The following is a 21126-nucleotide window of genomic DNA, read 5'->3' on the forward strand; positions in this document are numbered from 1 at the left end:
ATTTTCTTCTTCACATCAAATTCTCCATGAATTCAAGTGCAGGAGACTATTATTGTTCTTCATTTAATTCTGGTCATCTGTAGATGCCTCACCTCAAAAGATACTGTGTGGCACTTCCTGTCCTCTTCAACAAAAGGAAGTGGTCAGAGCAGGCACGGGATTCTTTATTGTGCATATGGCTCTTGCATGTGTGTCATAGACACTATGTAAGGACTAGAGATGGGCACGAATCAAAATACAAGCCAAAGTTTGTGATGAACCAGGCCGGTTCATGGTTCGCGAACCAGTGGTTCATCAGAGCCCATTTCTGATGAACTGTCACGAACTTTAGGCTGGTTCGTTTGGTTCATTTTTTGGTTTGTCACTGCAGACAGACTGGTGCCGATCAATCAGTTTCCTAGGCAACAGGAGATGGACTTCCTGCAGATCTTCTGTTGACCCGGAAGTGACCTTTTGCTGATTCAGAAGTGACGGTTTGCTGACCTGGATGTGAGGTTTTCACGAACCAAAATGAACTGATTCGTGAACCGGAGCAGGGTTGTGAAAGTTCATGGTTCGTGAAAGGCAACGAACCACGAACCACACAGTTTGTTTTTTCCAGTTCGTGCCCATCTCTAGTAAGGACCCTAGTCTTTCACAAGTCTTCAAACCCTGGGTACTGCATGTAGCCCTCTTCGAAGGGTATTCATTATGCAGCTGCTGACTATTCTGACATTCTGTCTAACAAAACAAAGAAAATAGTGAAATCCACAGATAATTTTTGTAATAACACTTGAAAAATAAGATTGTTTGGTGTGGTTTGTTCCCTGTTTATATGAAAAAAAATGCATTGCTTGGGGCATTCTGTTTGTGTGTGAGTCTGTTTTGTTATTATGCATCAGGACATATGTATTTGGTCAGTAAGAATTCTTTTGTGATTTCCCTGAACAGTTACCTATAATAGTATTTTAATGAACCAAAAAGCACCTTTATTTTAATGTTTAACATTGGCATCAGGGAAATACCATTGGTATTGGCAAGACTGGAAGTATTGGATTCAAACTCGATGGGCATATTATATTTTTAAAACAAGTTATTTAACAAAACTCTGAACAGAAGCAGCAGGCTTTTAATGCTGTGTAGACTTGCAAATCTCAATGGCCTGCATCAATAGTTGTTCTTTCCCAGTTTTGAAATACAGTTTTGATAATAAGGGTTAAGAAGTTATTTGCTTCCCATCAGAATTTAAAAGCTACAGTATTACTGACCTTTGACCTCATTAAAAATTACTTAAGATTGCTGAGAGGACAGTCTTTTAAAATCTGGAACAATTATGTCTGGTTATTAAACAGTTTTTGTTGATGCTTTTTAACTAGTCAATACTCTATGGTGGAAGATGATGAGGATTTGCCCCATCAAGATGAGCGAACGTGGAATGTAGGAAATATCAATAGAAGCCAAGCTGAAAATCTACTACGTGGCAAACGGGATGGAACATTCCTTGTTCGGGAGAGCAGCAAACAGGGCTGCTATGCCTGCTCTGTTGTGTATGTATCAGCATTTTTGTCTTTTCTGTGGCATGAACAATCCTAACTTATCTTTTCCTCCATTTTTATTAAGAGTTTTCTGTAGAGATGGGCACAAACTGGGGAAAAAACAAACCGGCGGTTCGTGGTTCGTCATGTTTCATGAACCACAAACCTGCCCCAATTCGCAAACCTGTTCGTTTAGTTTGTGAAAACGTCACTTCTGGGTCATCAGAAGGTCTGCAGAAAGCCCATCCCCCGTTGCCTAGGAAACTGATTGATCAGCACCAGGCTGTCTGCAGTAATGAACCAAAAAATGAACCAAACGAACCAGCCTAAAGTTTGTGGTGGTTCATCAGGAATGGGCTCTAATGAACTGCTGGTTCACGAACCACTGCTTGGTTCGTGCCAAACTTGGTTCATGCCAAACTGTGGTTCATATTTTGGTTCGTGCCCATCTCTAGTTTTCTGACTTGCACAGTAGAACAAAATGTTGTTGAAATACGCCATAGAATTTGAAGTCAGTGAAGTCGAACTTTTAAGTGATGCTATCTCCGCATCATTAAAGAGGGGTTCCCAATGGCTCTCCACCCTTTCTGCAATTATTGAATTATCTCCCTATGGAGATTAGTCAGAATTCAAACCTGAGTACCTATCTATTTGTCTTGTCTTTTAAAGAATTTATAGCACAGGTAGAATTGGGTTTTGAATAGTTTCAAGTTAGACACACATGGCTACTGAAGACAGGATACAGTTATCTGCTTTTCCTCCGTTGTCTTTAGGACACATCCAACCCCCAGTATTCTCATCCTAATGACATACCCATGAAGTTTATTCTGGGATCCTGAAACACAATTTTGGAAGCCCTGTTCTGGCTGAAGTGGTACAATTGTAGGGGTGTTCATCCCAATCTCAGCGAGTAAGTCTCCTGGTAGAGGAGACATTGTCTGGTATGAGCTTACAGGAGACCCATTTTCAGCAGATGACTCAGAGGTACACAATGCCTTTTAAATTGAAAAAGATTAATAAGAAATCCTTGATAAGAAATGCCACAAAGAGAGAGCTTTATCTATCTATGAAAGGACTTAAAAGTCACAAAATAATATTGGTTGGAACTAATTTTAGGCTATGCAATCCCAAAGAACCCAAGGATATGTTTGTTTACTTATTTGAATGAACAGTTAATAATAAAGGAAAAAGCAATAAATAAAATGTCTTTTTTTCCTCCCTCCTTCTAGAGTGGATGGTGAAGTGAAGCACTGTGTCATCAACAAAACACCTACTGGGTATGGATTTGCAGAGCCATATAATTTGTACAACACACTGAGAGAACTGGTGCTACATTATCAACACACGTCGCTTGTTCAGCACAATGACTCTCTCAACGTCACACTAGCCTATCCAGTATATGCACAACAGAGGCGATGAAGAAGCGAATACTCTGGGGTTTGTCTCTTTTTAATTAAACACCCACAAAGATAACTCAACAGTCTTGAGGCCTCTGGGTAGAGAATGTTCATGTGTGAGATGCCGTGTCAAAGCTGTCTGTCTTCAGATGGGACTGAAGCCTTCTTCACAATCGCAGTGGGAGAGATTGCAGTTGAGAGCTGTGAATGTACATTTCTAAAGTGCTTTTTTAAAAAAATAAGCAAAGGAAAACGTGGCAACAGAGAGAAGTGCTACACCAGTCTCCCTGCAGGGACATAGAGGCCTTTAACCATGGTGCTTGTTGACCATCTCTTTAAGAAGCTTTAAGAGCTCAAATATTGGAACTCTGCAGACCCCAAAGTTCACCTGGGCCCTCGTAAATGGCAGCAACGTTTCTCAATAGTGACTTGGGTGATACAGCTGTGCACAGTGGATGCAGATGCCCAGCGTTGTGGATTGCTGGTGAATGATATGTAGCAGAATGGCACTTTCATTTTTAAGGGACACTTTAAAAAGACTTTGAAGATGAGAATATGTTTATCCGAGAAACAAACATGGTGACAGAAGTGCCAGGAAGTGTTTTTGTTTAGACATTTAAAATCTGTTTTAAGAAGATATTTAAGACTTAAAAATCTGGACTTTTTACAGCATACAGTATATAAAATGTACATAGTACTGGATGACTAACTGTCATAGGTGGATACTGTCAATACCAAACTCATTCTGTTTTCATTCTTTATTTCGCCAAAAGCTGAATCCTTACACTGCTATGCAATACTTCATTTTCTATAGCCTGTATTTCAGTTTCAAGTGTAACTAGAGGATAAGCTTCTTTCTAAGGTTTTTTGTCGTCGTTGTCTCAAAGCATCCCCTCACCCTACTAGTCCTTGATTTTGTGTGCGTGTGTGTGTGTGTTAATTTCATTTTGTTCGTTCTCTTTTTTAAAAAAAGAAATGTACAGGATGCCAGTAGAAGTTGGCTTCAAAATTAAACATATGTACTATTTTACAGGGGTTTATTTTCCTTTGTATATAGTATTGGGCTGCTTGCTCAAGGTTAAAATTCATGATTTCCCTTCTTGACTAAATATTTTGTTGGGCAGTGCCTGATAAGCTTCAAAGCTGCTTTATTCAATAAAAAAATTTATTAACATTGCGAAGTATCACTGAGTCCAAAAATATTGTTTCAAAAATATCTTCCGATTATAGAACCCCACTATGTTTTATTCAGAGAGAGTTTTACATTTCTGTTCTGCTTAATTGTATTTGGAAGAAGAGAGGTGCACATTTTATAATGAATGCCGCAGATAAACAAATGGAAAGCACTGGCTACTAGAGTAGTGAACATTAACCAACAATTCCAGACATTGCATCAAGTTATTTTCCATGTCATATGGAATAACTGAAATGTTCATTTAAATTGTGTATGCAAAATATATAGAATAAGAACAAGCCTTCTTTTTGTGACATTTTCTTTCAATAACTGAAAAAGAGGGCTATCATTTGAAAGGGCAATTTTAAATCAGGTACCAGTAGTTAAATGTAATGAAAGAAACAGAAGACCTCAGTGTTATATTACTTAGCCAAATTCTGCATTTCTTGGACAACTGAATAAACATAATGGATGTCCTTTATATTTAACAGGTTAGCATTAAGGAACAGTGGAATATTGTTTAATACAAATGTAAAAAAAAACCCAGATCTTATGGAGTGGCTTTTAACATAGTTTTGACTCCTTTGGCAATTTATGCTTCTTAAAATGAAGCATTAAGGACTTCTTGTAGATATAACTTTATTCATTTGGTAACACGATGAATAAATTGGCATGCTTCTTTTATTATCAGTGATGCCAAAAGGATTTTGTTTATAGTCTGCATTCTCAAAGAATGTGCATTATTTCAACCTGTGGAAGGATTTAATTCAACCGCCATAAAAACCCAGTGGGAATTTTATAGTCCTTAAAGAATAGCTTCAGTAGGAGTTGAGGTGCAAGAGCCATCCCTGTTGCACTAGATTGCCTCAGGAAGAAGCAGGTTTGGAGTCTTTTTGTTGAGGAAAGATCACCCCAAACTTACATCAGTGTTCTTTGGGCCATATCTTCCTCCTTAGACCACTCAAGAATATAACAACATGGTGTTATATGATGAATTTTGCTCTATTTTGATTATTATTTTTGGTGGCCAAATTATTATTTGTTATTGGACAGTAAACAATTTCCAATTGTAATATAACCACAAAAGCACTTTGATAGGGGAAAAAAACAAAGGCTCTGCTTCAGAGAAATAGAAGTGTACATCGGAGGAGCTGTCTACACATAACAGGTTGCCATTGTTTGCTCTGGTCATGTGTTTATAGGGGAAAGAAGATGACATCTAGGCCTATTTGGATGAGCAAAGGTGAAATTCAGGTCTTCTTCCCCCCTGCCCAAAAGAAACAGGCGATCAGCACTGTTAGATCTGACAGCACTGACCATCTATTTTTAGCTTTGTGTATGGTTGCTAATTCCATGACAGGAACCTCGCTTGCAGCCAAGTGTTGGGAGTCTGGAGAACTGCACGCAGCGACTCTTTCCACAGTGTCATCCTAAGCACAGTGACACCTTTCTAAGCCCATTGAAGTCAATGGGCTTACAAGGGTATAACTACCTAAGATTGCACTGTTATAACCACTAGCAGATGCATGTGTTGAAGCGTGTTTCTGTACATGCATCTCCCTCTCTGAATAAGGGCACCGATAGACAAAACAAAAACTTGAGAGCTACAACGATAATTTAACAGGGCTGCTGACATATGAATTGCCAATTTTATATTGTGATGCACCTAAAATGAGTACAGCTACTACAGACAAAACAAGTTATGGATTTCTTAACTTGAGGCTTGGATTTGTAGTGTCCAGTATACTTTTGTATATGTGTGTGTGTGTGCACACGTGTGCATTTGTGTGTATGAAATGAGACAGTGAGAATGAACTTCTGCTCTAAGTGTAGCTTTATGCAAATTTAAATATACAGTGCAACTTCTCTTGAAATTTCACATTTATCCAGATGGAAAAAAGAGGCCATGATCTTCATTGAACTTTATTGCCATATTATAAGTCATTAGCAGACCCTTTGTACCATGTGGCAAGAAAAATGTTGTAACAATAAAATTTAATTTTAAACTTCCAGTCATTGGATGTTTGGATAAATAGGAGTGTTCTTTACACGGGGATAAATTCCAATAGCTAGGATATTCTTATAAATGAATTTTGAATATTAAGAAGAAATGCGTTGTATATGCAGTGGTTATACAATGAGCCTATTATAACATCTCTAACTTTAAAAAATACACACAAACACATTTGCAGATTTTCTTATCAACTGAGATTCACTATTGAAGAGTGACTGGCGAGGGTGCTGGTGACTGTAAGACAAAGTTTGGAAAGGTCATGTTTGTAGAACTTCCTTTTACTGTGTAAAGCCAAATCATCTGGGTTTTTTTTCTTCACTTTCAGCTGTTGTGTAGAAAAAATGGCTTTGTCTTGTAATTAACAGTGAGGTTTGATGCTTGGGGGAAATGTTCTGATGTTTTCGTTTTTGATGGGGAAGACCTATTAGTTTTAACACAGTGCTTTTGCAATGCATGGTGTTTGTTTGGGAAAGCGATTCTTAAGGTGGTTTCTGTTCAGGATCAGTTTTTAGAATAGGCAATTCCAAGTGCAATGCCTCCTATGGGACATGCTTCAAGATGCAATATTCTGCTAATCAGAATTCAGATAGGCTAAATATAAAATAAGGAAAAGTGACTTTGCATGTGTCCCTATGAGACTGCATTAGCTGCTCAAGATGCTGCTATTTTAAATTTTTCCCCTCAGAAAATTAAGCGCTATTCTGTTAAATGTCTTCAAAACATTAACATTTCTTTTTTTATAATGGGTTTTTTAAGGGAGGGAGGAAGTGGCAAAATGGGTCTGTTATATAAATTGCCTTTAAAAGGCAATATTTTAAAATTGTACCTCCCTCAAAATGTTGGCTTTCTGGAATTGATGGAGCTATGTCCTGTGTGTGTGTTTTTTTTAAGTTGCTTTAAAAATTGTATTCGGTCTTCAAACAGAATAAAGATTGTTTTGAAACTGCACTTTACATGTTGAATCGTCAATAAGGGCATCAGTACATTGCAGACTTGCGCTTATTTTTGTGCTTGGCAGGAAATGAAGGAAAATGGCATGTTACTCTTTTTTTAAAAGTCCTAAATTTTCCTCTTCATAAACTATTTGACTTTACAGAAGCTGAACAACTCCTGTGTATGATATGGGCTTAGTTTCTCATCTGTCCTTTCTTTTTCAAGGGCTTTTGAAAAAAAGTAATAATAAAAGGAGATACAAAAAGAAAAAGATTATATAACATAGTTATATAAATCAGAAACAGCTATATAAACCACAAGGTATATCTTCCCACCATCCCCTTACTTACTTATATTAAAATACATTTATATTCAACATTTTAACTTACAGATTTGATAACTAATTCATTTTACTAATAATTGTTCTTAGTTTTTCTTAATTTTCAGCAACGTAATCAAAAAAAGCTTTTAATTTTTCCTGAAATTCTAGGATGGGCCTATTCTGTATATAAGATGTTAATTTTGCCATTGGCGCATATTCATATAGTGTATTCATCTATTCTGTCACAACTGGATAGGATTCTACTCTTGCAACTGTCACCATATTTAAATAGTTCACTTTGTATTCTTATCATATTACTTGGTTAAGATATTTAATAACATATTTTTAGAGTTCAAAACAAAGTGAAACTTTAGTAAGCTTGTATTTCTTTGCATATTTCTGTCCAATATTTCCTTGCTTTGTTGCATGTCTACCACATGTAATAGAATGTTGCATCTGTGTTTTGACATTTCCAGCACTTTCCACTGTAATCCTTATTAGCTTTTGTAATGTCCTTAGGAGTAATATACCATCTAAAGAACATTTTATACCAATTCTCCCTTAGTATTTTACCATCTGTAAATTTGTTTTTGTTTTTAGTTCATAAATTTTCCCACTGGTTCCAACATACCTTGTCTCCAAAGTTTTGCATCCATTTTATCATACAATTTTTCTACTTGTTCTGATTCTGTGGCATATTGCAATAAGATTTTATATACTTTTCCTAATAGTTGTTTTTAATCTCCAGTGATTAGTTGTTCAAACACTGTTGTCTCTCTTAACAGGCCACCTTCTTTGGATAGTTGTTTTTAAAGTTGGTTTTAAGTTTTTAAGTTTAGACACCATTTGATAATACATCAGCCATGAAATGTTTTTCCTTGAGCTTGAATTTCTTGTCATGGTTTTATTTTTCCTTGTTTATCCATCATATATTCATAATTTATATAATAAATTTTGTTTCTTATAATAATATCATAATAGGCTTCTATTGGTGATGACAATGGCAGAGTTGGTGGACTTAAATCTATTTCTGCATTGGAACCATATTCTCAGGGCTTTTTTTCAGCAGGAATGCAGTGGAACGGAGTTCTGGAACCTCTTGAAAATGGTTACATAGTCCAGCGGCGCGGAGGGCAATCTGAACTCCCCTCTGGCTGGAGATCAGGGGGTGAGGCCACCAGCCATGTGACCATTTTCTCCAAGGGCTGAGTTCCACCACCTCTTTTCCCAGAAAAAAGCCCTGCATATTCTTAATACCATCCCTCAAAATATGAGTGCTGTCTTGTCTTTGAATAGCTTTTTAAATGATTTTTGATCCATAAATAATTATGAATTCCTTCTTTGGTATCAATTATCTCCAGCTTTATATTTCTTCTGTTTGGATTTATAATCCATTCTGATATCCAAACTAGTACAGCTGCTTGACCAGTACAGTTTAATATTTGTTACCGCTAACCTGCCTTTTTTCATCTTGTAATATTTTAAATCTTATTCTTGATTTCTTCTGTCCTCGTTGATATTATAGTACAACTACATTCTCCTAAATAGTTTTTTATTAAAAAAAAATAACATGAGGTTATTCACAGTTGAAGTCTCCTGCAGATTCTCTCAAGAAAAATTGGCCTAGAATTCTGGCTATGTTCCAAAGACATGGGCAACTTGTTCTGGATGTCAAAAAAAAAGAGGATCATGTTCTCTAACTCTATTTTCTATAGAGCAGATCTCTTAAAACCAATTAACCATCCAAAAATACATTGTGATATGGCAGTGGTTTTTGCTTCTTTTAAAAAAATGTTTTTTTAAAAAATCTATATAAAACTGTCCATGACAAAGTTGGACCATTGGTCCATGTAGCTTTAACAGAGGTGCCAGGGATTGAAATGGGGAACCCACATGAAAAGCACTAAGCCACAGCCACTTCCTCGGAATATTTTCCTGCACATGCTGAAGCCAAATACACACTGTGGCTCATTAGAGCCAAAGGTAGAGGCATAGAGCATCAACCCTGCAGACCAAATCAGATCTTTCCATTTTTGCCAGCCCCCTGAAAAACTTCTTTTGAAATACACCATCCCATTTGTGTGTGTGTGTGTGTGTTTGTGTGTTTAAAATCTGAATCAGCCTTGCTTCCTCTCTGAGGTTTCAGAGTGAGGGTGGCCTCAGGTAAAGGTCAAAACAGGATAGGAGCTGCAGATTTCCAAGTAGACATGAACAGTTAACTTAGCATGCAGTAATAAAGGAATCCTGGAGCCAATTAGACTATTATGTGCCATAATATAAATATTGCCTAGAAAAGGGTTCAAGCCTACCATCTACTGAGTGCAGCCTGACAATAGAAGTTCATCCACACCAGTTTAAAGAAAACATCTATCACTCCCTGGCCATTTCCCCCTCCCTCAGCAGAAGCTTCATCAGTCATCACATCATGAAGCTCTGGTTAGTGTACAGGAGAAGAACATCATTTTATCCCTGAAACAGCACTGTGAAGTAAGGTAGGTTTAGGGAGAGTGGCTGTGTAGAACCACCCTCCTTCCCTACCTCCAACAAATTAAATGGCTGAAAAAGTCCTGGCTCCCTCCCATCAAAATGGACATTCAAAATAGCAGCAAAGCATAAAACTTAAAATGCCTCCATTTTATTCATCTACTGTAAATGCTGCTAAACAGGAACAGCCTGGTTAGTATTTGGTTGGGAGGAAGGAAGTCCAGGGTTGCCATGCAGTGACAAGCAATGGGTTCTTCCTCATGGGCAATTTAATCCTCTTCTTTTAAGTATTGCTCTTCAGGGATCAAATTCATTTTGGCCACCTACCTTTCCGCACGCCACTTTTAATCCTGGTGTGCGTTCTTCTGTTGTGCCTGCATTTTATGTCAGCACCTCCATGAAATACAGAGGCTTGATTATGTGGCGAGGTTTGGACGTCATCCTTAGCATCACTTTTGGTGTACCAGTGCCGCCACATCACCACCACCCCTTTCTTTTTCGTGTGTGCCCAGTTGCATTATGACAACTGGAGGCACCCAGCACTAAGGCATTAGCAGTGGGAGAAACAAAAAGGAGAAACAAAAGCGAAAGGAAACATAACATGGTGTGTGTGCACTGTTGTTACAGATTAACCTCAAATACAACGGCCGAATCCACACTTCCTTTTTGTTTCCGCGCCCTTTTCGCAAGCGGTGCACTGTTCATGCAGATACTCACACGCTTTCCCATTCCACGTGTTCCCGGCCATCACCGCACAACAATTGCGCCTTCCTTCCAAACCACGTGATAGTGGCAGAAATCTGTTTTCTCCCCGACTTTTTTTTTTTTTTTTTTGCAGTGCAGAAAGGTTGGTATACCGGTAAACCAACTGTAGTGAGCAGCAGTTTGCACGGGAAAAGAAACGGTCACCGGAGCATGCGTATATCACACGGGGACTGTTTCCCTACTGTGCCCCGCCATTTTTAAGAGCGCGAGGAACCAAGCCGAGCAATCCTGTATTTCCCACAATGATCGTCCCCAGTAAATGGCAGGTGCGGAAAACAAATATATTCCTGAAAGCTTAGGACGCAGGTGGGAGATTCTATCATGTGCAAAAGACAGAATGCATCATCTCGTGGTGTTGCGTGGCTGTGCTGCGAAGCATGCCAACCACAATCTGAGCCATCATCACAAATATCACACTCTGAGCATCCATGTTGTTAACTACTAAAAGCAGAACACCACTCTGAGCAGCAGAATTTCCGGACAATGCCTTTAATGTGACAATCTAATTTCAAATTTGCCCGCCATACCAACCAGCCAATTGTTAGAAAGTGGTCTGTGACAAGCAAAAAATGAGCCAATCAAAGATGAGGAGGAGGGTACATTGCCGTTTCTTAAAAGTTGGAATATCGGTATACCGGAAAATTGACCTTTTTTTAAAAAAAAAAGGGAAGTGATGTGCGCCGTCAATTCTGACAGCGGAGGATGGAACCGCCCACTGTAATGCTTTACTCAGTGGCGTGTGGAGAAACTATTGCGCCATGAAGACGCTCTGGAAGGGTGAATGTGATGATGCACAGCATGGTAGCAGAATGAACCCGATTGCCACGACTGCACAAGATAAGCGGATGGTGAGTGAGTGTGGATTCGGCCAACTTTTTACCCAAAAATATAGCTAGCTGATCTTTGAAAACTCAAGAGATTCATGTAACCACAACACAAGGTTACCCTGTCATTATATTGTTATGATGTTATAGTAATTACGATCAGTTTTTAAAAGGTGTTCACCAATATACAACAGCCATGTTCCAAGTAGGCATTTTTGTTTATGATTTATGACCCTCCTCACACACACAGTCCAAACTGGAGAGCCCCATCCAGGCTGACCCAGAGCTGGTAGGCAGAGGACGGCACTGGTGGGGCCAACTGACACAATGATGTTACAACGTTGTAATGTTGGTGTTATTGCATTAAGTTTTCTTCCAAAAAAAGATGCATCTTGGGAAAGGAGAGGGACGTGGGGAAAGGCAGGGGGAGGAAGTGGCCTGCAGAGGCAAGGAGGAGAGCAGAAGACAAGGGGAGAAAGCCAAAAGGAAAATTCTGCATAATCTGAAAAGAACCCTTGAAAATGCCACATGGAAATCTGAAGAGGGAATTAAGCATGTGGAATTCACCAGAACTAGCAAAAATCACCTGTGCAGAAAAGGCCAAAGTCTCTTGCTTTGAAAACTCTATGGGGCCTCCTGTGACTTGACAACACACACACACCACCTTTCTCTCCGATGGAGACCCAAAGCATCTCACATTGTTCTCCCCTTCATTATATATTCACAACAGCCCTGTGAGGTAGATTGTGTGACTGGCCAGGGTCACCCAGTAAGTTTCCATGGTAGTGTGGGGATTCAAACCTAGATCTTCCAGATCTTAGCCTGACACTGGGCTTTTACACACACTTGGTTTATTTCTGATTTTCTTAGCAGTCGATCTCTAAGCTTTGGTATTGGTTTGGGTATGTTTATTTCACACATCAGCTCTCCATATGCGTTTTTACAGTTGTAGAGTTGATTTATTTTGTTCTGCACATGCCTTAAATAATCTGGATTTTAAAGTGAGAGTGCTGTTGTCATCAGTGGTATCATGGGTAACATCACAGCACCCATTTAATTTTTTGCTCATACTTATAATGTTATATCAATAAAAGGGCTGAATTTTAAAAAATCTAAAATGCATGGGGTAGCCTAAAAGGGGAACAGCTCTACCACCCGTACTTAAATTCCCCCATCCAACCCAGAGAGACTTTTCCAGGCTGGCCCAGAGCCAGAAGGCATAGGCTAGCACCAGCATGGCAAACTACCCTCTGATGGGACGGTGCTTCAAGCAGCAGCAGCTATGTGTTTTTCAAACTGTGCTGCTTTTCTGGTACCCGAAGTGGCTGCCGCTCCCCCCTGAACTCCCAGTGCTTTTACATTTTTTAAAATTGTCATTTTCATAGCATTACATTGACCTACCATTGTAACGATATGTGCAGCAGATTCTCTGAATTCCCAGCTTTCATTTTTTAAAAAGTAAGTCTCTAACTAGACATGGGCACGAACCAAAAAAAATTAACGAACCTGAGGTTCATGGTTCGGTGCTGCCGACGAACCCGAACAAACGAACCGTAATTAACATTTCCCGTTACTGAACCAGTTCACGGTTCATGGTTCATGGGCGTCAGAACGCCCCCTGTTGCACTTAGAGAACCCATATTCACAGAGAGTGTTTATCAGGCTCTCCTCCAGCTAGCATCCAAGGTTGGTCAAGATTGCAATAGGCTTGGAGTTATACCCTCTCCAATCCAAGGCCCCCCAGGAGACTCCCACTTGATACAATTAGAGCCACCAGTTGACTTTGGCCCAGTGTACAAGGGGTTGGCCGTCAGAACTGCCTATCAGGGTTTGCAGGGATGAGATTGGAGTGCCCATGGCTACAGAACATCTCCCTTCCCCCTCCACCTGGGTGTCTTCTCCTATGTAACCAATTATAACCAATTTGCAGCTCCATGGTTGGAAGGAAGACCTGCTGATCAAAGTAAGCTGGGCTTCGATTCGGGTTTCCAGGGCGACAGAAGGAGTGCAGACAGAGTTCGGGCATTCCCCCAGCTCTGTTTCCAAGGGAATTGATTGATGGTGCCTGACTGTCTGGCTTCACGAACCACAGGCGAACGCAATGAACCGGGCTTCCAACTAATGCTGGTTCATTGGCCATGGACCCTCACGAACAGACAATCAGGCTGTTTGTGGGTTTTTTTGGTTTGTAATGCGGTTTGTGCCCATGTCTATCTCTAACCCCTTCTCTTGCAGAGATATAAGGAAAAAGGCATATTGCTGCAATGGAACAGGCTAGAGTGTTACTTTCTTTTCCCCATGAAAGCTGGGAATTCAGAGAATCTGCTGCATGTATTGTTACAATGGTAGGTCGGCATAACAGTATGAAAATGAAAGAAGATAGAAAACATAACCAGGGAGAGTGTGGAGGAAGGGTGGTTCAATGAACAGTTAAGGATGGCACCAGATCTCATGCATTTCCAACAGGTGGTTTCCCACAAATTATCCCCTCAGATTTCAACTGGAATACAGGATAAAAATGGAGGGGGAAATTATCATTTTATTATTCTGTGCCCAAGCAGATCTAACAATTTTTCAGAATACTTGAGATGTTCTTTCAATGAGTGACAGACATGGTCTGACCCTTCAAAAAGTCATTCACAGTCACAGCAGGGATGTGAATACGGTTGTCACCCCGTCGCCTGGGGCAGGGAATCCCCTGATACCATCCTTCTCACCCCGCTCCCACTTACCCACCTGGGGGGGGCACTCCCGGGGGGGGGCGCACTGCACCCCTGGGTGGGGGCACACTCCCACACTGTGAGAGCAGGTGACAGTGGTGGTGAAAGCAGGCCACTCTTGATGCTGCCACTGCTGCCAGCATTGGCCACTTACGCTGCTGCCACTTGCTTTCGCAGTGCAGGAGCTGCAGCGCTGAAGAAAACGGCTTGCAGCGGCATGAACAAGCTGCAGTGGTGGCGGCAGCAAGAGCAGCTCGCTGTTGCCAGCGCCAGCGTCTCCCACTGCTGCCGCTGCTTGCTATCACCGCTGCAGGCTGCTTTTGCCAGCGTGGCGGTGGTGGCAGCAGGCAGTGCTGGTGACAGTGAGCCACTCTTGCTGCTGCTGCTGCTGCTGCTGCCACCACCACAAGTGAGCTGCAGCAGTGGCAGCCGGGAGAAAGGGGACACAAGCACCCTTTATCCCATGTGCAGGGCAACGCCAGTCCCGGAAGTGTCGTCATCACGCATGCATGAGAGAAATTGAGGGGGGGGGGAGGTAGAGTGGGTGCCAGGATCCTAGTTCCCTGCTACCGGGGGACACTAGGGACCTGGCAACCCTAGATGTGAACAGTAAGCCAAAGAGAACTACTAGTCGTTGGATGTTTATTTTATTTATCAGTAAGAAAAGTGGACTATAAATAACATAAATAAAATAAAAAAAGAATATAAATTTCTATTTGCTGTATTTATCATCTATCTTTCTCACTGAGACTCGGAGTGGATTGCACAGTGTAAATCAGTAACGGTCCATACAAAGAGACATCCAATAGGCAGTGTTGGTGAGATAATCAGTATGAAAGCCCATCAAATGTATTTAGGACTAGGATTACCAAAATCTGTGCAAGCATATTTTATTAGGCATGATACAGAGCACGGATAAAATGTACGAAAATGGTATTAAATCTTTAAAAAACCGAAATAATAACATAGTGATACATGCAGCAAACTGACAATATGTCCTATACGTAGTGGTATAATTCACAGTCTCTTTCTCTTCATAAAGTAGTTTTCTGAATTATTCTGTTCCATTTGCTTAGTGGTAGACCATACACTTGCCATACACATATTATTGCCTCAAGGTTTCCACAAAAATACTGGACACACTTGATAAATTGTCGACCATGTGGGGACTAGGTGGCTTGCCAAGGTGGCCTGTTGAGCAAGAAGCAAAGAAAGAGGTGGGCCCCAAAGTGCCACCACTACTGTGTGTGCTTCAGGCAAGCAGGCAGAATGCCCACCAGACAGGGGTGATTTAGTGATTCTGGGGCCCTGAGCAAAAGGCTAGGATGCCCCCCCACACACTTCCTTTATTCCCACCCTACCCATTGATTTTAACCTACCTCATAGGATTATTGTGAGGATAAAATGGGTTCGAGAAGAATGTTGTAAGCCACTTTGGGTTCCCACTAGGGAGAAAACTGGGGTATAAATGAAATGAATAAATATTTCTACCATTAAGCCACAGCAACCCCTGGCTCCATCCTACTCTCGTCACCTCTGGAGTCAGGGTGGCAGGGGCTTTAGTGGAAAAGCTGCTGCTGCTGATTAACGAGGGAGGGAGGGAGGCAAGGGGAGGAATGGTAAAAACAACACTGGTTCTCTGAGGTAAAATGCCCTCTGAAGTAATTTTGGGAACTACTACAGTGATTTTAGAACAGTAACAACTCTTCCCCCACTAGATACATCACCAGAATTGGGGTAATCGTTGTAGGGAATTATAGGAGTTTAAGTACTTTGTGAAGAACTTAAGCTCCACTTGGGCCTTGGCCATCTTGCTGGGCACTGCAGGTGGATCATTCCAGGCCTCAGAATGGGAAGACAAGGGGAATGCAGCAATTTGTTCCTTCTCCTTCCCAGGGAAGTAGCTCCCCCAGACCCTGACCAGTGTTCACCATTCTCCGTGACCTTTCCAATTCTAAAGTGTCAGCTAATCCCACCCTCTTCCACCCTTCTCCAATCCCTGTCTAGGGTTGCTGGGTCCCCTTACCCTCCCAGCTGGGGGACCCAGCTGTTACCTTCCTTGCACTTCATGAATGCTCCTTGTGCCGGTGCGATGATGTCACCACGCAAGGGTGGGAAGCACGCACTTCGCAGTGGGCCGATTAGGGCCCTGTTTGGGGCCCAAATCAACCCACTGCAAGGAGCTGGAGCAATTTCAGAGCAATGCGATGACATTACTGATGTCATATTGGACCTGGGAGGACGCCCGGGAGGCTGTTCCCTGCCTTTCCCCCCGTCAGCCAAGTAAACAGTGGTGGGGGGAGTGAAAGGTGGGAGCAAGGGATCTCCCACCCCTACCAGGTGAATGGGATCCTTATCACTGTCCCATTCTACTGAGCACCTAGCATTCTGGCCTATCATTGGAGAGATTGATGGTTCCCTTCTCTGCCTCCCTCCAACGGGTCCTTGGCTGTTCTCCCCTCTCTGGTCACCTGCCCCGTTGAGTGAGCCAGGAAGTTGGCAGTGTAGGCCGACCATCCTCTGGACCAGCTCTTGTACTGAGTCTACCCTCCAGAAGACTCCACTGCCTGGACCTGGGCTAGGGCCTGCCCTAGCCTCCTCCAGGGTTCCTTTGTACTGTGGTTTCTCAGGCCTGTGTTAAGGCCATCTTCAGCCTGACACCACTGCAGGGTCTGTTGAAGCTGGGCCCAGCTGAGGTACTCTCAGCAATGGTGGAGCCCAGAACAGTAGCCTCCTAATTTGTCCCTGGAAGTAGCCAAGCCAGTTGAGGACCTGGCAGCAGGGAGGCTGTGTTGAGTCTGGTGGTGGCTGTGCAGGGGGACTACACTGAGTCTGGCACTATTTCTGGACATTCTTCAGCATGCCCACTCTGAGCTCTTGCTCAGACTGTACTCCCTTGCTTCTCTTTGCAGCTGCCTCCCACTGAGACAGAGAGTGTGTATGTGAGAGAAGCTGCTTGCTTTCTCCTGGATGGAAGCCAGAAAAGGCAGTCAGCTTGGAGGTCAAGTGAAGCAGGGCAGGCAAAGCGGCTCCCCAAGTGAGATTAGGAAAGGAAAAAACACATACAACAGAGGCCTGTTCTGCACAGCACACTTTATGCTGCGCATTCATGCCGATTGGTGCTGAAACAGCTTGGGGTCCCATCATTCTGCACTGCACAGCCTCAAGGTGATTTGGTGTCTGCTGATAAGTTGAGATGTGTCTGTTTGGAGCGGCATTTTGTGGGGGCTGGAGGTGATATCTTTTTAAAATTTTTTCGCATGCGTAGTAACATTGCAATGTTGTAACCCAACCCTCCACTTCTTATATTTGCTGATTGGTCTGTGCCATGCCCATGGCAGAGTTCTGGGGGGAAACATTTACTTTGGGAGCTTGTTCCATTCTCATTTTTTTAAGCCAAGCCTGGAAAAGGTTAAAATGCAGCTGTTTCATTCCCTCCTGGCAGCTTCCCTGCCACTTTGTTTTGCAAATGGCTGTGAAAAACGCTTGGATTTTTTTCCTCTTTGACATTAGCTGAAGCCGGAAACATGCCTGGAGGGAGGAGAAAGCAGCCATTTAACCCTTTCCTGGCTTTTAAAGCCAGCAGGGAATAAGCAGTGTTAAGACTTCTTCCTGGCTTTGGAAAAAAAATTAGAGAGTGCGTGCATACACGGGAGGAAGGAAGCCAGTGGAGAAGCAGCCTTATGACCCTTACCTCGCTTTACTGATAAAAATGACAGAAAAGGAGTTCGGAGAGCTGAGAAAAGTGGGAGTGGTTGCTGATGGACAGACCAATCAGCTTCCGGTGAAAGGAAGTGAGAGGAATTTTAGATTCTTCATGGATGGAACTTGCACCAGCAGTGACTGGGCAGTAGCTTAAAAAAAATCACAGAATGTACACAGAGGGGTGGGAATATGGGGAAAAGATAGTAAAAAACCATTTCTGCTTCCCATGACTCCCTTTCTGACGCAGAACTCGTGAGAACATGGGAAGCAGATTAGATTTTGAAATGCTGTAAAGTGACCATGCAGAAAACACCAGTAATAAGCAAAAGTTAACTTTCTATCCTACAGCACAGGAAAGAGCCAGAAACAAGCCCCTGCTCCCAGCCTCTGCTACCACTCATCTGGTCAGTGAGGTGGAAAGGCACTGGGAAACAGGGGAGGAAAGCCTAAAGCACATGTGTGCTCACATGCTCTGTGGTAATTTCCAGTGCTTCTGATGTCATTTCCAGTGTGACATGGAAGCTGAAAAGCTGAACAAGACTGAAAAGGCCTCTACCATAGACCTTAGATAGCCATTAATAATCCAGATGATATAACTGGACTAGATGCACTCATTTTCTAGTTCCATCTACAGCAGTTTCATATCAGGTACATTTAATAAATTAGCTAGGTTAATTAGCACAACATATTGATCATTAAAATGCTGGAAGAAGGAATGGAGGAAGATGTTGCAGTCATGGAGTAATGATTCAGTAGCCAGGAAGGAGGACAGGATAGCACTTCTATTCAGACTAATTGCAAAAATTGTCAGCTTGTTAAATGAGGTTTTAAGTTTTCTGTAAAGAAATCTGGAAAAGGCACAGAAAGTCACAGGATGCAGACTCACTCTGGATGATCTTCGGCAGTTCAGCACAACTGCATTTCCTTGTTTGCTATTTGGTAGCAGATGGCACAAAACATGCCATCTAGATGCACTCTCCTTCTTATATTATTGGAGCTGAGATCATTATTTGCTAAGGAACACCCAGAATGAGTTTTAGGCTCAGTGAAGATCTGAACTCAAATTTCAGGTTTGCAAATCTCTGATTCAACTCAATCTACTGCTCTCCAACATATTCCGTCTGTGTATAGTATTCTATATATTAGGGGCTTAAACTTGTAATTGCAGAGATATTTGCAGAGGGCATTAGGAAGGCTATGGAGACACAACTGGGACAAAGCTTTTAAGAATGAAAACAGCTGTTGATCGCCTCTGAAAGGATAATGCATGCAGGAAAAATTTGAACTTTCCAAAGCTCTTGCAAGTCTAATAACATTTGAATCCTAGGATTACTTGAATCATCCAAGCAAGATCCTCAGAATGTGTTAATTGTTTGTCATAGTTATGTGCTAGGCAACCTATAAAGTTGGAAATCCAAATGGTTCCTAAGCGCCTCAAGGACCAAGGTGTTTCCAAGAAATGGCTGACTGTGATTCTGAAGGAACTCTAAGCAAACTGTATTTAGGAAAAACAACCATCTGGATATGGATGGAAGCTGGGAAAAGCCTAGTCAGATGGGTTTTATGTTATTTGTATTCTGATAGCATCTACAACCATCTTGAGATCTGTCTGTAGCATACACATGGAATCAGAAATGCACAAAACAATGTGTGTGCAGTCCAAGAACACAGAGCTATACATGCACCCAGAACTGCTGACAAGGGGAATATGACATTCCCTCATCCTTAAACAACAGAAATGGCTCCAGAGGCATTTTTAAAATTCAAAAATAACTAACTATATATATTTCTGAGGTAAAATCAGAACATGCAAAGACTTTAGTTCTTATACTCTTCACAGATACTTAAAGGCTTATGTTTTGAGGCTTGAGGTTCTCTTGTTTTTCCCTAATCACTCTAGTATACTTTCTTTTAGTATTCTCTTTCTGAGTTAGGAATGCTGGTACCCACTTTCTAGTACCCCAGTCCCTTTCTCTTCACACATCAGTGCTTTCCTTCAGTCATTAAGTGAATCTGAAGGTCTCTACAGGCAGTTTCCAACCACACCTGACCAGGGATCTCTTCACTCTCCAGAGCTACCTCCCTGTTTGACTGGGTAGGGAAAATCTCCTCTCCTTAGAAGTGCTGTTTAACATGTTCATAAAGGATATGGAACTTGGCGTGAGCACCGTGTAGTGGCAAAGTGTGCAGATGTCACAAAACTATTAAAGATGGTGGAAACCAAAGCCAACTGTGAAGAGCTCTAGGAGGATATCCACAAATTTGTTGAGCAGGCAACAATATGACAAATGAAGTTCAATGTAGGCAAATGTAAGGTGCTGTAGACTGGAAAAAAGTCCCAAATTCAAGTATGCGCTAATGGCGACTGAACATGCTGAGATTGAAAAGGAAAAAGACCTTGGGTTCTATAGCTCAATGAAAGTGTCAACTCATTGTGTTGCAGCTGTGAAAAAGGCAAACTCTATGCTGGCGATTATTAGGAAAGGGATTGAAAATATAATGGTCCATATTATAATGCTCCTATATAGATCTATGGTGTGACTTCATTTATGCAGTTATAGTCATCATCATATCTGCGAAAGGACATTGCAGAGCTGGAGAAAGTGCAGAAGAGGGCAATGAAGATAATTAGGGTGTTGGAACACCTTTCCTGTGAGGAAAGCCTGAGGAATCTGGGACTTTTCATTTCCAAAAAATATGACTAAGAGGAAAATGATAGAGTTTATAAAATTGTGCACTGGGTAGAGAGTCTAGAAAGAGAGAACTTTTTCTCCATCTCCCATAATACTACAACTTGAGAGCCTCCAATGACACTAATGGGCAGTAGATTCAAGTTAGACAGAAAAGGAAATACTTTACACAATGAATAACTAAGATGTAGAATTCACTGCCAAAGGATGTAGTGATGGACACAGTCATAGATGGCTTTAAAAGGAGATTAGACAGTGTCATGGAGAATAGGTATATCAGTGGCTACTAGACATGGTGAGTAAAGGGAACCTCCATATTTACAGGCAGTGAAGCTCTGAATACCAGTGCCAGGAGGCAACATCCGGGGAAGGCCTCAGCCTCTATGCCCTGTTGTTGACCCTATTGTTGGCCACTGTGTGAGACAGGTTGCTGGACTAGATGGACTATGTCCAACAATAGTGGAGCAACACGGTGATATTAGTGTCAAAACAGAAAATTTCCCGTGTGGTAATGTCTCCGCAATTACTATTAATAAAGGATATACTAATTAATAACATGTAACATTATTTCCATGATTTATTTT

General features: G+C 41.5%; 1 protein-coding gene across 4 annotated transcripts in view; it reads left to right on the forward strand.

Moving 5' to 3' along the window:
• Positions 1 to 4088, forward strand: part of PIK3R1 (phosphoinositide-3-kinase regulatory subunit 1) — a 61399-nt gene extending 57311 nt beyond the window's left edge. For all 4 annotated transcript variants that reach the window (XM_054986171.1, XM_054986172.1, XM_054986174.1 and 1 more), the window contains 2 exons: positions 1356 to 1526; positions 2744 to 4088. In XM_054986171.1, coding sequence (XP_054842146.1) covers positions 1356 to 1526; positions 2744 to 2933 — 361 coding nt within the window. In that variant the 3' untranslated portion in view covers positions 2934 to 4088. The remainder of the gene's footprint in view (positions 1 to 1355; positions 1527 to 2743) is intronic.
• The last annotated feature ends 17038 nt before the right edge of the window (positions 4089 to 21126 follow it).

Source organism: Eublepharis macularius, chromosome 8 (genome assembly GCF_028583425.1).
Source record: "Eublepharis macularius isolate TG4126 chromosome 8, MPM_Emac_v1.0, whole genome shotgun sequence".
Classification (NCBI taxonomy): domain Eukaryota; kingdom Metazoa; phylum Chordata; class Lepidosauria; order Squamata; family Eublepharidae; genus Eublepharis; species Eublepharis macularius.